Genomic DNA, 16644 nt, shown 5'->3' with positions numbered 1-16644 from the left:
TGCATATAAGCATAACCAATGGACACAAGACACTGGGGGGTAGGGGAGGCCGGGGGAAGGTCAAGGGGGGGAAAAAGGAGACAAATGTACTACTCTTTGTAATATTTTAAGCAATAAATAAATAAATAAATAAATAAAAATAAAATTTTTGCCCTGTCCTGTGTGCTTAGTGATTAGAGCAATGGCCAACACACCGCAGAGTCATGGGTTTGATTCCTAGTCAAGGGCACTTCAATCCCTCGCCCCTGTTGTGGCAAATGTGGGAGGCAACCAGTTGATGTGTCTCTCTCACATCGATGTCTCTCTCCCTCTCTCTCTCAATCCTCCTCCCCTCCCTCCTTTCCAGTCTCTCTAAAAATCAATGGGAAAAATATCCTTGGGTGAAAATTAACAAAAAGTGAAATACAATTAAATTAAAATAGATAAATAAAAATTCTTGAGCCCAGCCCTGGAAGTACTCAATCAGACTTTCTGGGAATGGGGCCTAGATCTCTCTCCTGAACCCCTTAGATCAGTTTGTTGCAGCGAAAGAGTAGCTGACAATGTAGAATGTGTTTAAATAAATGTTGGAAGTATGAATAAGTGAAATGATATTTTAGAATTGTACTCTCTTATTTCCACATATAGGCTTGTCTAAAGTGCCAATATATTTAAAATATAAAGGCTTGGTTGAGAGCATTAGCTTAAAAGAAATATAAGCACGATCCCTTATCTGAATTCCTTAGGCTACAGTGTTCTGAAATTTAGAATTTGGGGGATTTTTTTTTTTAAGGAATAGTAGACATTTATTTGACCTGAAACTTTTTTCATCCTTTAATTTTATGGTTAAACAGACGCATGGAAACAGAAATGGTGGAAGTTTCTAAAAACATACACACACACACACACACACACACAAAAAAGAAACAACACAAATAAACCAGATAAGCTATTTCCTTAGACAGTGTTTTCATTTCCTGGAATTAGTTTGATAATAGCCACACAAAGTGGCATTTGAAATTCCTAGTCCTAAAGTAATATGGTAATATTCACAAGCCAGTTTCAAATATAATACATTTGTTTGCTACGTGGTTAGGGAATTGGGTGAGCCTGCTGAGTTAATCCTTTTAGCTTAGTATAATAAGCATAGAAAGAAACATTTAAGAAAAACTTAACATACAACTGGATGTTTCATATATTCTTCAAAAAAAAACCAGGCATATGTGATTTAAGACTATAACTTAATCAGCTTACTTAACTTGGACTTCAGGTAGCTGCTACTTCCATTCTCTTTCACTATACTCTGTAATATTTAAAGTACACACAATAAAAAAAATCTTAAGAGTCTTGTGAATAATTATTTGAGAAATGCTTTGGAGTTACATGTGTAAAATCTTTACCTCATTTTTTCCTAGTGGATCAATGAGACAATATTAGTGTCACTTGTACAAGAGATTGAGTCTGTCAGCACACAGATGAGACGCATGGGTTGTCCAGAGCTGCAAATAGGAGGTATGTGAAAATAGAGCCCAGCATTTGATTTACCCTTCGGTGAACCTGCAGGTGGGACATTTCTTCTATAGTGGGCTATGTAACAACTTCCTTTGTTATCTTGAGGTGAAGGAAATAAAACTAAATCTTTATAATATAGTTTTTTTAATATTAAGTTTTATCGAAATATAATTTACTTACATATAGTTCATCAATTTAAGTCTACAATTCAAAGGTTTGAGTTGTACAACCATCACCATAGTCAATCTTAAGACTATTTCATCACTTCAAAAAGAAACCCACATACTCTTTAGCAGTCACCTCTGCTTTCCCACCACCACCCATTCTCCAGCCCTAGGCAACTAGCAGGCTTCTTTCTGTCTCTATAGATAGACCTCTTCTGGATATTCTGTACAAATGGGATATGCAATATGTTGTCCTTTGTGACTGGCTTCTTTCACTTAATATAATAATGTTTTCAAGTTTCATCCATGTTGTAACATCTGTCAGTACCAGCATGATGTGCTTTTTAAAAAAGAACACCATTGCTTTATGACTACAAAAGCAGTATACAGTGTTCAAGTAGAAAATTCAAAAAGTACAAAAATACACAAAGAAGAATATTACTTACCATTCAGCTTCCAGCAATAACCATTATCAATTTAGTCACGACCAATTGTTATTTTTTTAAGAAATACTATGATATTAACTATATATATATCAATTGTAAGTTATCTTATAATTTAAGAACATGAAAAGTGTATATTCAGAGGTTGAGGAAATATGGTACATACATATGTATATATTTCTAATTAAATCAGAGTCTTATGTTTTTTTCCCCTTGCTCTTTCTATTTTGTTAAGTATTATCCAGTATTATTTTTATGGCTGGACTGTAGTGTATTAGTTGTTTATATATCTTCCAAAATGGATCTGGCTGATTCTTTGGGGGGCTGGGAGGAGGAAGGGAGGGAGACAGAGAGAGATAGATATCTGGCCACCTTTGTCAGAAATGATAAAATAAATTATAAGTAAAGTAGATAAATGCAAATTGTTAAGATAAACTATTATTGCTGTCATTTACTAGTATTCCTTCAACGTTTATGTAGGAAGAGCATTTTAAGTATTTTTTAGAGGCCCAAGTGAATAATAATGTTTTTGGTGTGTTTTATTTTTAACAGAGGCTAATATTACCAGCTTGAAACAAGCTGCTCTTGTCAAAGCTCCTCTCATTCCAACTCTGAATACAATTGTACAGTATCTGGACCTTACCCCAAATCAGGAATACTTGTTTGAAAGGATCAAAGGTAACTATTGATTTGAAGAGGGGGGAAAAAAACGAGAACTTTTTCACTACTTTCAGATTTTATAAATAAAGATAACGAAGGGGAAAATTTTTTGCAAAAAATTAAAAATATCACTAAGTATGATCTTACATTTTATAAAAATATATTTAATTACAGCTTTATTAAGAGTTATATTTGAACAACTTGGGTTTTATGTTTTATATGCTTAAGAATTGTCAAAATAATATACTTAGCCTTGAATATGTTAGTTAATAATTTTATTCTATATAGAAAGACTTAAAAATGAGCTAAAAGGGCTCAATGAATATTTCACTCATTTTCTATTCTTAAACTATCAAAAATGGTGCCACTTTGACATTCTTTATAATTTCAGCAAGGTGATTCTTATTTCTTTCCATTTTTATGTCATATTTATGTTCTTTTGTTGTTGTTGTTTTGTTAATCCTCACTTGAAAATATTTTTTCCATTCATTTTTAGAGAGAGTGGTGGGGGGAGGGAGGGAGGGAGGGAGAAGGAGAGAGAAACATTGATGCCAGGGATGGAACCTGCAACTCAGGTACATGCACTTGACTGGGAATTGGACCCATGGCCCTTTGGTGCTCAGGTTTGACACTCTAACTGCTGAGCCCCACTGGCCAGGGCTATTATGTTCCTTTTTTTACATTTTGTTATCTTCTGATCATTTGGGGGAAATGTGATCTGAGGAAGCTGACTTGAGAATCAGGAAATTTATCCTCCCTGATATTCCCACACACTCTCTTTTTGCCTATTTTCATTTGGGTAAACTCTGTAAAATGTTCTTATCTCTAAAGCAAGTTTTAGAAATAATATCTCACTCTTCAGATTTATTGTAAATCTTAATTTCAAAATATTATGGTGCACCCTTTTCCCCCCTAGGTTTGACTGAGGTACAGGAATAAGCATTTATCATGACTTTTAAAAATCTTTTTATATAAGGAGAATTCAAACATACATAAAACTAGACACAACAGTATGCTCCACACTTTTGTACCTAGCACCCGGTCCCAACAACCATCAGTCCCCGGGCAATCTCTGCCCTCTCCATATCCCAATCTACCTCCTCTCTTCCTGTGTGTGTGAAGCAAATCCTATGTATCATTATCACTTTATCTGTAAATATCTCTAGATATCTCTAAAAGATAAAACCTTTTAAAAAACATAACTATAATTATTACATCTAATATTTTTAACAGTTTCTTTTTAAATCATATATATTGATTTCAGAGAAGAAGGGAGGGAGAGAGAGAGATAGAAACATCAATGATGAGAGAGAATCATTGATCGGCTGCCTCCTGCACACCCCCTACTGGGCATCGAGCCTGCAACCCGGGCATGTGCCCTGACCGGAAATCAAACCATGACTTCTTGGTTCATAGGTTGACTCTCAACCATTTGAGCCATACCACCTGCGCTATGATAATTTATTTATATCATGAAATATACAGTCTATATATACAAATTTCCAACCATCTCTTAAAATGTGTAATTACTTTTTTTTTGGTACTGTTTATTTGAATTGGGATTCAAATATTATCACATGTTGTGATTGGTTGCTATATTTGTTTCTTTTAAGCTATAGGTTTCCCATCCATCATTTTTTTTCTTTGCAACTTATTTTTTTTTCCAATTAGCAATAATCGCGCCTTGGATAAACCTCATTGGCTACAATACCGCCACTGCGCAAAACTTATTTTTTGAAAGAACTGGATTGTTTGTCCTGTAGTGTTTCCCATGGTATGGATTTTGTTGGATGCATCCCCATGGTGTACTTTTACATGACCCTCTGTTCTCTGTTATTTCCTGAAAATTTAGGTTACAATTTTTTGGCAAGATTGCCCCATAGGTAGGTTTGTATATAAAAAAAAAGTGTGTGTGTGTGCGAGTGCGCGTGCACATGCGCGCGGGCTCATATATATGCAAATTATATATAAAGTATTAATATATATCAAATATACAAAGAAGTACAATGAACCCTGTATAAGCCTTCTAGATTGAATAGTTATTAACATTTTCCATATTTGATTCTCTCTCTCTCTCGCTACACATATACATGTACATATATGTATACATACACACTTTCTTTTGCTCATTTGAAAGTATATTGTATAGGCATTATTACTTTTCAGCATGCGAATTTCTAAAAGAATAAATTCCCCTACATTACCATAATACAATTAAAAATTTAAAATATTTCTATATTATCTAATATACAATTCAAATTTCCCAATTGTCCAAATAATGTTATATGCCCTATTTTTTTTTTAACCAGAAATAAAGTGTAGGTTCACACATTAAATGTATTATTTCATCTTTTTCTTTTTCTTTTTTCTTTTTTTTTTTTGTCTCTGTCTCGAGTCTGCCACCTTTTGCCTACATGACATTGACTTTAAGAATCCAGAATATTAGTCTTATCTCACATTTTGGATTTATGTAATTCTTTCTTCTGGTGATCTTTAAGTTAATCTTTTATATTTATGTTATGGATCGTTTAATCAGGTTTTTAAGATGATATGCTTCTCTTATTATAACCCCTTAGCCGTTTTCCCCGCACTTTTGCACAGTCTTAGCTTTTTGAATTTCACCTTTATTGGCACAGAACTTTCTCAGGGAGGCTGTATGAGCTCGTTTCGATGGAATAGAGGTGGAGACTTCAAAGGACGCAAGTGGGATACAGACCTGCCCACTGATTCTGCTGTAAGTCTGCAGTTTTATTTTTTGTTGTTGTTTTTCAGTGGTTTTTGTTTGTTTGTTTTTAATGCTTTTGGAGAGAGAGAGAAAAAAAGATTTGTTGTTCTACTTATTGATGCATTATTGGTTGCTTCTTGTATGTGCCCTGATTGAGGATCAAACCCGCAACCTTGGCACATCAGGATGATGCTCTAACCAACTGAGCTACTCGGCCAGGGCGTTTTTTCAGTTTTGTTATTGGATTTCTGTGTTTTTATTTTCCCGTTATCAAAATAAATATTAAAAAGAATTTGGAAACTAAAGTAGAAATAAAAAATTAAAATTGTACCAACATTTTAACCCAATAAGTGTTACTATTTTGGTGTATTTTTTTCCCTTTACTTAGGTTGTACTATTTTTTAATGTTTTTTATCACAGTTGTAATCATGTATGTAAAATGATATATCTTGTTTTTTTTTCCCTTTTGCAATATTTAACTAGGTTTTTTATTATTATATACTGTCATTCAACTGTTCTCCAATAGTAGACTTAAAAGTTTGAGAAATGTGATAGGGGAAGGGATTTTTGTTTTTCTTAAATAATATTGAAAGGAATATCATGATGCATATTTCTTTCTTATTTGAAATTACTACTTTAAGAAAGATTCCTTGCCCTAGCTGGTTTTGCTCAGTGGATAGAGCTTCGGCCTGCAGACTGAAGGATCCCAGGTTCAATTCCGATCAAGGGCACATGCTGGGTTGTGGGCTCGATCCCCAGTAGGGGGCGTGCAGGAGGCAGCTAATCAATTATTCTCTCTCATCATTGATGTTTCTATCTCTCTCCCTCTCCCTCTCTGAAATCAATAAAAAAATTAAAAAAAATTAAAAAAAAAGAAAGATTCCTAGAATTAGATTTATAAGATCAAAGATTACAAAAATTTGGGTCATTTATGAGTTTTTCAAAATCATGTTCTTTATTTTTTTATAGTGACTTTTGTGTGAAAATGATGTTTTAAATGCTGGTATTCAAATTGAGAATTGAATAAATATGTATTTTTTTATCTTGGTTTTGCTGCTCATTAGCTATATGGGTGTGAATGATCTACTTAACAGAAAACTAGGAATGTCTTTTATCTTTTCATTTTACAGATTTCATCTTAAAACCACTTGAAAGCATTTTTGCTAATTCTCTCTTTAGGGAAAAAATTTTAAATTAGAGTTATAAACACAGATTTTTTTTTTTTTACACATAAAAGTTTGGTTTATTAATCCTCTCATGAAAAATCTGCACCATCACCACAGATAAAGTCACTGAAGAATCTTTACTTCTTTTTGCCAGCACCAACATTGGCCTTTGCAGCTCCCCTGCCTGTCTTCATTCTGTTCTTGGGTTCCTTTCTCTGTTTTCTTGAGGTCTTCTTTTTTTCATATAGGCCATGTCTTACAAGTCTGTGTTTGGGTTCATTTTTCTTTGCGCAATCCAAGGAATCGTACATAAATCACGCCAAAGCTAATTGTCTTGCCACCACCAAAGTGGGTTCTGAAGCCAACCACAAAGATGACATCTGGTGTGGTCTTACACATTTTGGCTAGTTTTTCCCGAATTTCTGTCTTGGGTACTGTTGCCTTCCCAGGGTGAAGGACGTCAATGACCATTTGCTTCCACTGAAGTATTCTGTTGGTCATGAACTTCCTGGTCAGGATAGTTCCTGTGTCATTCATGATGAAGATTGATCTTCAAGCAGCCAGGAAGGAAAAGAACACAGATGTTTTTAAAGGGCTACATCCATGATAGATTTTCATGCTGATTTTGAAAAGTTGTTTTCTCATTTTTAGATCATTATGCATGTGTTTTGCACCTACCTTGATTCCAGATTACCTCCACATCCTAAATACCCCGACGGAAAAACATTTACTTCTCAGCACTTTGTTCAGACACCAAATAAACCAGGTATAAGCCTCTTCTGAAAGAATGAGTTGAACTTTTTACATGAATTACATCTGGTGATTTTGTTTGTTTTTCATGTAGCATATTTCCTTTACAGATGTGACAAACGAGAATGTCTTTTGCATTTATCAGAGTGCTATCAACCCTCCCCATTATGAGCTAATCTACCAGCGTCATGTCTACAATCTTCCAAAGGTACTTCTAAATGTAGAAGCTGCTATTATAGAATGTCACGGATGACTTGCTTTGATGATGTTTTTAAAATTAGAATCTCTTGTTTATGGAATAGGTAAACTTTTTAAATTAGGGAAAATGTGTTTCTTGCTTCAGCTCATTTTTAACTATAAAATATATGTTTAATTGGGGAAAGTATAAAGAAAAATCACTCATTATTTTATTACTTAGAGGCAACTGTTAACATTTTGGTGTATTGTTTTCGGTAAATTTCATTTTGCTCTTTTTCTGTACTTTTTTTTTTTTAGTCCTCACCTGAGGATATTTTTTCCATTGATTTTTTCAGAGAGACTGGAAAGGAGGGAGGGAAAGATGAAGAGGGAGAGAGAAACATCAACGTGAGAGAGACACATTGATTGGTTGCCTCCTGCATGTGCCCTGACTAGGGCCGGGGATGGAGCCTGCAACCCAGGTACTCGCCCTTGACCAGGAATCAAATCCTCGACCCTTCATCCTTGGGCCAATGTTCTAACCATTGAGCACACCAGCCAGGGCCCTCTCTTCTTTTTTATGGGTTGAAATCATTTATGTAAATGATTTTAAAGATTAACTTTATAATTTCCATACCATTAAAAATCTTCATAAAGATACTTCTTAAAAAATATATTTATTTATTTATTTATTTATTTATTTATTTTAATATATGTTTATTGATTTCAGGGAGAAAGGGAGAAGGAGAAATAGAAACATCAATAATGAGAGAGAATCATTGATCAGCTGCCTCCTGCACGACCCCTACTGGGGATTGAGTCCACAACCCAGGCATGTGCCCTGACCTGTAATCGATCCTGTCACCTCTTGGGTCATGGTTGACGCTTAACCACTGAACCACACTGATGGTGCTCTAATTCTTAATTACCATAAATATTGCTGAATATTCATCTTTATATGTATAGCTATCTGCATTTTGGGTGATTTCTTTAGCTCAGAGTCCAAAAGTAAAATTCTAGGCTACAGGATATTTTCAAGGCTTTTAAAATCAATATCAAACTACTTTATAAAAAAGGGAATTGTACCGATTTACACTTCTATCGAGGGTTTTGTTTGTTTGTCTTTAATATGGAACACTTCACCAATTTGTGTGTTACCGTGCGCAGGGTCCATGCTAATCTTCCCTGTATTGTTCTAATCTTAGTATATGTGCTTCTGAAGCCAGCATTACCCAGGTGTTTTATTCTTGATTGTAAACATCAGTTCTTTTGAGGACCTTTGCAGTTATTTTTATCAGTGCCTTTACTAAGAAATTTCTACATTGACTATAATTATAAAATGTGTTCTCCATCAGATTCCCAAGGAAGAATATTAATTTCAATTTTTCAGTTTTAATATTTCAACTTTCTAAAAGTATAAATATTTTGGGCCATTGAACTTCCTTTGAAATCTTTTTTTTTTTAAGAAACACTGTGTTTTAAAAATTATATATCCTTAGATTGATCAGTGAATTGAAAACCTAAGTTAGGAGCTAGTTTAAAGACCAGAAATTACATATCATTGCTTGATTTTAGGGCTAGCAAAATGCTGCCGTGTAGTCACTTGTAGATAAAATAAATTTATGTTTAACCTGTTACTTATATTGTCATTAACATATAATTGAAGTATGATTTAAAGTTTTTTAATCCCCATACTTTTGTTTATGCTGTTAATTTTTGAGATAGAGCATTTTGTGTGTATAGTATGCAGGGGCACCAGCCTAACAATAGCTCTCTTCCAGGACTTTGTAAATGCTACTCTCCACGTATAGAAACTTCCCAGTCTGTTTACTTTCTGCTCATCTTTCAGGTCTCAACTTAAAAATCTCTTCCTCAGAGAGGCATTCCTTGGTTCACCAGTCTGGGTCAGAGGCCCACATGTGTTCCCATGGCACCTCCCCCCTCCCCCTCATAACATTCATCACACTTTTGTAATTCTGAATTTTCTGTCTGCCTTTTACTAGACTTTAAGCTCCTTGATTTAATGGATCCTCTCTGTCTTACTCACTTCAGTATTCCCACTTCCTAGCACAAAGTAGGCACTGTCTTTAATGAGTGAGTGAAAATCTGAGTTACATGGAATTCTGAGTTTGTAGAATGTGAATTGATAGGATCTGCATTTATCTATCAGACCGAATCTTTTGCTTGGTTTAGTTTTTGTGGGGGTTTTTTTTGCTTGTTTTTTGTGTTGTTGTTGTTGTTTTCTTTTGCTTGGTTTAGTTTAAATCTTGCTGTCTTTTTTGTCTTTGTTCCAGGGCCGAAATAATATGTTTCATACATTATTAATGTTCCTTTACATCATAAAGACCAAAGAGTCAGGAATGCTTGGGTAGGTATTTGTCCTTAAAAAACACAAGTACATAATTTATTAACTGATTTTCTTCCTTTAAGATTTTGCAGGAGTTTCAAGTGGTGACTTTGGGAAGTGGGCTTGGGTAATACAGGGAACTGCTTATTTCTGTCATTAACTTTTAGCACTATATGATTTATTAAATTATGAGTATGCATTTTGATAAAAATTTTTAAAATGTATTATAAAAATGCCCTTCAAAAATGATAATTTCTAGCCACGGTGGCTCAATTGGTTGGAGCTTAGACATATTTTAAATAAACAATGAAGTTTTAGTTTTTTGTCTTTTTGTTTTGTTTTGTTTTTGTTAATCCTCACAGAAGGATATTTTTCCCATTGATTTTTAGACAGAGTAGAAGGGAGGGGGAGAGACAGAGAAAGAGAAACATCGATGTGAGAGAGACACATCAATTGGTGGCCCTGGTTCAGGCCGGGGATTGAGCCTGCAACCGAGGTATGTGCCCTTGACTGGAATCAAACCCAGGACCCTTCAGTCTACGGGCCAACACTCCAATCACTGAGCCAAACTGGCTAGGGCTAGTTTTCTGTTTTAATTGAAAATTTATCTTTTCTTCTGTAGATCCAAATTGATATTTAGATGCATAAATGATTTGCCATGATGGTGTGAATCTTGTGTTGAGTGCCACATACAATTTGTCATATGCATAAAAATGTAAAAGCTTTAAAAGTACTCAATGGAACAATAATTTATTCAAAGGCCAAAAACAAATTGATACAGTGCTTATCTTTAAGTGTACAACTTATATGTAGAAAATGAAACATTTTTGACCAAGACTAATTTGTGTTTTATTTATTTTGGGTTTTTTTTTTAACCAAGGAAAATAACTTTGAATTAAATTTAAAAGTATGATTGCTTACTCTTTTTAATATATTCTAAAATAATGAAATGGTTAAAAACTACTACCCTGTATCTTAAAGGAAATAGCAAGTGGCTCAAATATACTCCATTTGGAATCATGCCCGTAAATCAGCAGATTGATCCAAAAACATTTTTAATTTAATGCCACGTATCTGTGTCGTTACTGGAATAAGATGAATGTTTTACTTCCAAAGGGGAAAAAATCTAGACAGAATTGACCACATAGTAATTTAAGTGTTCTGTTCAGCGAAAGACATCATAAATAAAGTTTAAAGTTAAATGTCATACTGAAACAAAGCATTATAGTTGCAACACATATAGCAAACCTAAGTTAATGTTCATCACATGTAAAGCATGTAAGTTAATTAGAAAAGAAAAATATAGAAAGTGGTCAAAGACACAAAAGACTTTTTCATAGAAAATGTTATGCAAATGGTTAATAAACATGAAAAGATGCTTAGCCTCATAGACAAGCCCAAATTAAAACATTTTTCTACTGGAAGTATTAGCCATTGCAATTAGGCAAGAAGAAGAAATAAAAGGCATCCAAATTGGAAAAGAGGAAGTAAAACTGTCCTTATTTGCAGACGACATGATATTATACATACAAAACCCTAGAGACTCCATCAAAAAACTACTAGACTTAATACATGAATTTGGCAATGTAGCAGGATACAAAATTAACCCCAAGAAATCTGAGGCATTTCTATACACCAATAGTGAACTTTCAGAAAGAGAGATTATAAAAACAATCCCATTTACCATCGCACCAAAAAAATTAAGCTACCTAGGAATAAACTTAACTAAAGAGGTAAAAGACCTCTACTCAGAAAACTACAGGACGTTGAAAAAAGAGATAGAGGAAGACATAAAGAGATGGAAGAACATACCATGTTCTTGGATTGGTAGAATCAACATCATTAAAATGTCCATACTACCCAAAGCAATCTATAAATTCAACGCACTTCCCATTAAAATACCAATGGCCTACTTCAAAGATCTAGAACGAACTCTCCAAAAATTCATCTGGAATAAAAAAAGACCCCGAATAGCTGCAGCGATCCTGAGAAAGAACAAAGTAGGTGGGATCTCAATGCCAGATATCAAGCTGTATTACAAAGCCACTGTTCTCAAAACTGCCTGGTACTGGCACAAGAACAGACATATAGATCAGTGGAATAGAATAGAGAGTCCAGAAATTAGCCCGAACCAATATGCTCAATTAATATTTGACAAAGGAGGCAAGAACATACAATGGAGCCAAGATAGTCTCTTCAATAAGTGGTGTTGGGAAAATTGGACAGATATATGCAAGAAAATGAAACTAGACCACCAACTTACACCATACACAAGAATAAACTCAAAATGGATAAAGGACTTAAATGTACGACAGGAAACCATAAAAATTCTAGAAGAATCCAAAGGCAACAAAATCTCAGACATATGCCAAAGCAATTTCTTCACTGATACAGCTCCTAGGGCAGTTGAAACTAAAGAGAAAATGAACAAATGGGACTACATCAAAATAAAAAGTTTCTGCACAGCAAAAGAAACCATCAACAAAACAACAAGAAAGCCCACTACATGGGAGAACATATTTGCCAACATTATATCTGATAAGGGCCTAATCTCCAAAATTTATAGGGAACTCATACAACTTAACAAAAGGAAGATAAACAATCCAATCAAAAAATGGGCAAAGGATCTAAATAGACACCTTTCAAAAGAGGACATTCAGAAAGCCAAGAGACATATGAAAACATGCTCAAAGTCACTAATCATCCGAGAGATGCAAATCAAAACAACAATGAGGTACCATCTCACACCTGTCAGACTGGCTATCATCAACAAATCAACAAACGACAAGTGCTGGAGAGGATGTGGAGAAAAAGGAACACTTGTGCACTGCTGGTGGGAATGCAGACTGGTGCAGCCACTATGGAAGACAGTATGGAGTTTCCTCAAAAAACAAAACATGGAACTCCCATTTGACCCTGTGATCCCACTTCTAGGAATATATCCCAAGAAACCAGAAACACCAATCAGAAAGGATCTATGCACCCCTATGTTCATAGCAGCACAATTCACCATAGCTAAGATTTGGAAACAGCCTAAGTGCCCATCAGTAGATGAATGGATTAGAAAACTGTGGTACATCTACACGATGGAATACTATGCTGCTGTAAAAAAGAAGGAACTCTTACCATTTGCAACGGCATGGATGGAACTGGAGAGCATTATGCTAAGTGAAATAAGCCAGTCAATGAAGGAAAAATACCACATGATCTCACTCATTCATGGATAAGAGAGACCTTTATAAACTTTTGAACAATAATAGATACAGAGGCAGAGCTGCCTCAAACAGATTGTCAAACTGCAGCAGGAAGGCCGGGGAGGTTTGGGGGGCAGGAGGGAGGGGGGTAAGAGATCAACCGAAGGACTTGTGTGCATGCATATAAGCATAACCAATGGACATAAGACACTGGGGGGTAGGGGAGGCCAGGAGATTGTCAAGGGCAGGGGAGAAAAAAAGGACACATATGCAATACCCTTTGTAATACTTTTAGCAATAAAAAATAAATAAATAAATAAATAATTGTAAAAGATAAGAAATAAAACTTTGGCTTTTAATAAGCTACTCAATCTATTAGAAGAAAATAAAAGGACTACCAAATCCAAAAAACAAAAACAAAAACATTTTTCTATCAAATTAAGATTTATCATTGTGTGTCGGTGAGGGTATGAAAAAATAGGAAAATAATGGCTGATAGAAATTACCTTTTTTGAAGGGCATTTTTGTAATATATATTTTTAATTTTTATCAAAATGAATACATACTCATAATTTAATAAATCATATAGTGCTAAAAGTTAATGACAGAAATAAGCAGTTCCCTGTATTACCCAAGCCCACTTTCCAAAGTCACCACTTGAAACTCCTGTAGCTTTTCATTCTGATATTACTCCTATGATTCCAAGTAATAGAGGTGCAGCTCTCTCTTGATTCTTCAGTATTGGACATAGTTGATTGATTTCTTACTCTGTTAGATGAGTAATTTATCTCTCTTATAGCCCTCGTCTCACACTTTAAATACAGTTATATTACTCTCTGGAGTAGAAACCGATTTTTCTTTTTGTTAATCCTCACCCGAGGATATTTTTTTCCCCCTTTGATTTTTAAAGAGAGTGGAAGGGAGAGAGAGAGAGAGACATTGATGTGAGAGAGACACATCAACTGGTTGCCTCCCGTACACACACCCCCTCCCCCCTCCCCCCCCAACTAGGGCGGGAATCCATCCTGCACACAAACCTGTGATCCATCAGTGTGTGGGCCACCACTAACCACTGAGCAGATCAGCTAAGGTGATTTTTCTTTATTTATTTTTTAATATATTTTTTATTGTTGGTAGTATTACAGCTATCTCCCGTTTCCCCCCCTTATTCCCCTCTAAAGTGATTTTTCCTTATTTATTTTTTAATATATTTTTTATTGTTGGTAGTATTACAGCTATCTCCCGTTTCCCCCCCCTTATTCCCCTCCTCCCAGCCCCTACCTACCCCCTCAGGGATTTTTTTTATATGTGAAATATGGTTTAGTTTATATTAATGCCCATATGCAAATCCACTAAAGCATCTCTAATATTGGAAAATTCCTAATTCAAGTCAAATAGGTAAATTTCTCTAAGAGGCCTGTCTCTATATTCTCCATTTAGAAAAATTTTATTACACATTTACTTTAATTTTACCTACTAAAATGATCCTGTTAACTCTACCTGATATAATAGTTATTGAGGCTCACTGAAAAATTAATTTTCAACACTGTAAATTCATTTATTCTAAATTTGGGTTTTAAGCACAATTAAGAAAGTAATTACTGTTACTAGAATTCAGCTGATAAACCGTGTGGACCATAACTTATTACAGAATACTGTTAAATGTCATCAATTAAACATGCACTCTGTGTTTAGTTATATGAGAAAAGACCTTCAGTGCTTGGCAATCGGTTTCACTAAAACTTTTTTCTTTTTTCTTTATAGGAGAGTTAATCTTGGTCTATCTGGTGTGAATATTTTGTGGATTTTTGGCGAGTAGTTGATCATTTAATTTCAAACATTTGGACTTTTATTTGTCTGAATCAGAAGTTGAATCTAAGTATCTCTGAGTCACCACCTCTTTTGTTTTATGACATGTGTATATTACAGACTCTTTAGATTTAATGAAAAATAGCTATTTTGGAAACTTCCTTGTGAAAGTATGTCCTATATCTTCAACAACAGACATTACTCTCGATTTTTTATCACATTTCAGATTTTTCAGTTGCTTACAAAACTGCAACCCTTCAGGATTGTTGTTAACCTAAAACAGTGCAGTCCCCCCTTAATTAAATAAAGATGAGTCCCTTTTCATTGTAACTTTCAAATAAGAATCATCTACCTGATTCTTCCCCACAAAAATTGACTCTTCAATTACATTATTTAGTGTAAGTACTTAAAAAGAAACAAGCAAATTGTCTGACTTTTTTCATCTCTATCTTTTCCCAGTGTTTGGCAAATCAGCCCAAGGCCCATGTTTTAAAAATGAAATCAACTCCTAAGTAATGGATTAGTTAGTTCCTGTGTATTTTTTAAACTTGATGAAAGAAGTTTGACCTTATTGTGCTTAAAAAGTCAACTCTTCGATTAAATTTAGCTGATAGAATTAAACTATTTGGTCTTAGTTAAGAAGCTGAGGACATCAAGAAAACTACTGCTTTGTTTTTTGTTTTAATCCTCACTCTATATGTTGTTGTATTTTCATTGATTTTAGAAAGAGGAAGAGAGGGAGAGAAAGAGAAACATCAATTGGTTGCCTCCCGAACATGCCCCAACCAGAGTTTAAACCGGCAACGTGGGCAGTGCCCTGACTAGGAATCTGACCGGTGACCTTAGGTTCATGGGACAGAGCTCCAATCAACTGAGCCGCACTGGCCAGGGCTGCTTTGGTTTTAATAACTCAAGTCGAATAGGGAAAATTTTCTAAGAGGCCTATCTCTGTATCATCCACTTTAAAAAGTTTCATTCCATGAGAGTTCCCTTTAAGATCATATGATATGTTTATATTTTTTAGGTATTCAAAATATCTGGAGAATGAGAAGTTACCAGGTTTATAAGTTTTGCATGACTATTTTTTTAAATGTGTATATGTAGTACCTCTAAGGCCAGCCAACAATTGCATATATTTTCTGGATTGCCATATTAGACTATTCCCAACACCTGGAAATAACTAAAACCAGTATCTTCTGAATAACTGCATGTCAGTATTTTATGTGCAGCCCGTTTTGTATAATTTGTAAATTTTTTTAACTTGTTTCTGTTTTTTAAAAGTCTTATGTCCACTGGAAAGGTGTTTCTATATTTTAACTGCTTTTGATATATGTTGATATGTTTGCTATGATATTTTAGAGGAAAATGTGAATTAAACGTGTTAAATATGAGGACATGTTAAGATCTAAGTCTGATTCATTTTGTTGTTGTTGTTGTTAATCCGCCCCCAAGGATATTTTTCCATTGATTTTTAGAGAGAGTGGAAGGGAGCAGGAGAGACAGAGAGAAACATCAATGTGAGACTCTCACATCAATTGGTTGCCTCCCGGGGCTGGGATTAAGCCTGCAATGGAGGTACATGCCCTTGACCGGAATCGAACCCGAGACCCTTCAATCCGCAGGCTGATGCTCTAGCCCAGTGGTTCTCAACCTTCTGGCCCTTTAAATACAGTTCCTCATGTTGTGACCCAACCATAAAATTATTTTCGTTACTACTT

The 16644-nt window shown here is 34.7% G+C and overlaps 1 protein-coding gene and 1 pseudogene across 4 annotated transcripts in view; one reads left to right on the top strand and one right to left on the bottom strand.

Annotated features, from left to right (window-relative positions):
• The window catches only part of TMEM209 (transmembrane protein 209), a 32109-nt gene extending 15789 nt beyond the window's left edge, over nucleotides 1-16320 (top strand). For 2 of the 4 annotated variants that reach the window (XM_014541857.1, XM_014541858.1), the window contains exons 9-15: nucleotides 1395-1491; nucleotides 2651-2776; nucleotides 5395-5492; nucleotides 7301-7415; nucleotides 7510-7607; nucleotides 9871-9944; nucleotides 14882-16320. In XM_014541857.1, the coding sequence (XP_014397343.1) occupies nucleotides 1395-1491; nucleotides 2651-2776; nucleotides 5395-5492; nucleotides 7301-7415; nucleotides 7510-7607; nucleotides 9871-9944; nucleotides 14882-14936 (663 nt within the window). In that variant the 3' untranslated portion in view covers nucleotides 14937-16320. Of the gene's footprint in view, nucleotides 1-1394; nucleotides 1492-2650; nucleotides 2777-5394; nucleotides 5493-7300; nucleotides 7416-7509; nucleotides 7608-7932; nucleotides 7973-9425; nucleotides 9507-9870; nucleotides 9945-14881 lie in introns of those variants that run through there. The other 2 variants (XR_001362617.1, XM_014541859.1) reach the window with 2 other exon arrangements.
• LOC106726551 lies at nucleotides 6711-7252 on the bottom strand (annotated as a pseudogene).
• Nucleotides 16321-16644: the final 324 nt, after the last annotated feature.

This window comes from Myotis brandtii, unplaced genomic scaffold (assembly GCF_000412655.1).
Source record: "Myotis brandtii unplaced genomic scaffold, ASM41265v1 scaffold280, whole genome shotgun sequence".
Classification (NCBI taxonomy): Eukaryota; Metazoa; Chordata; class Mammalia; order Chiroptera; family Vespertilionidae; genus Myotis; species Myotis brandtii.
This window is presented reverse-complemented; position numbering and strand designations above follow the sequence as displayed.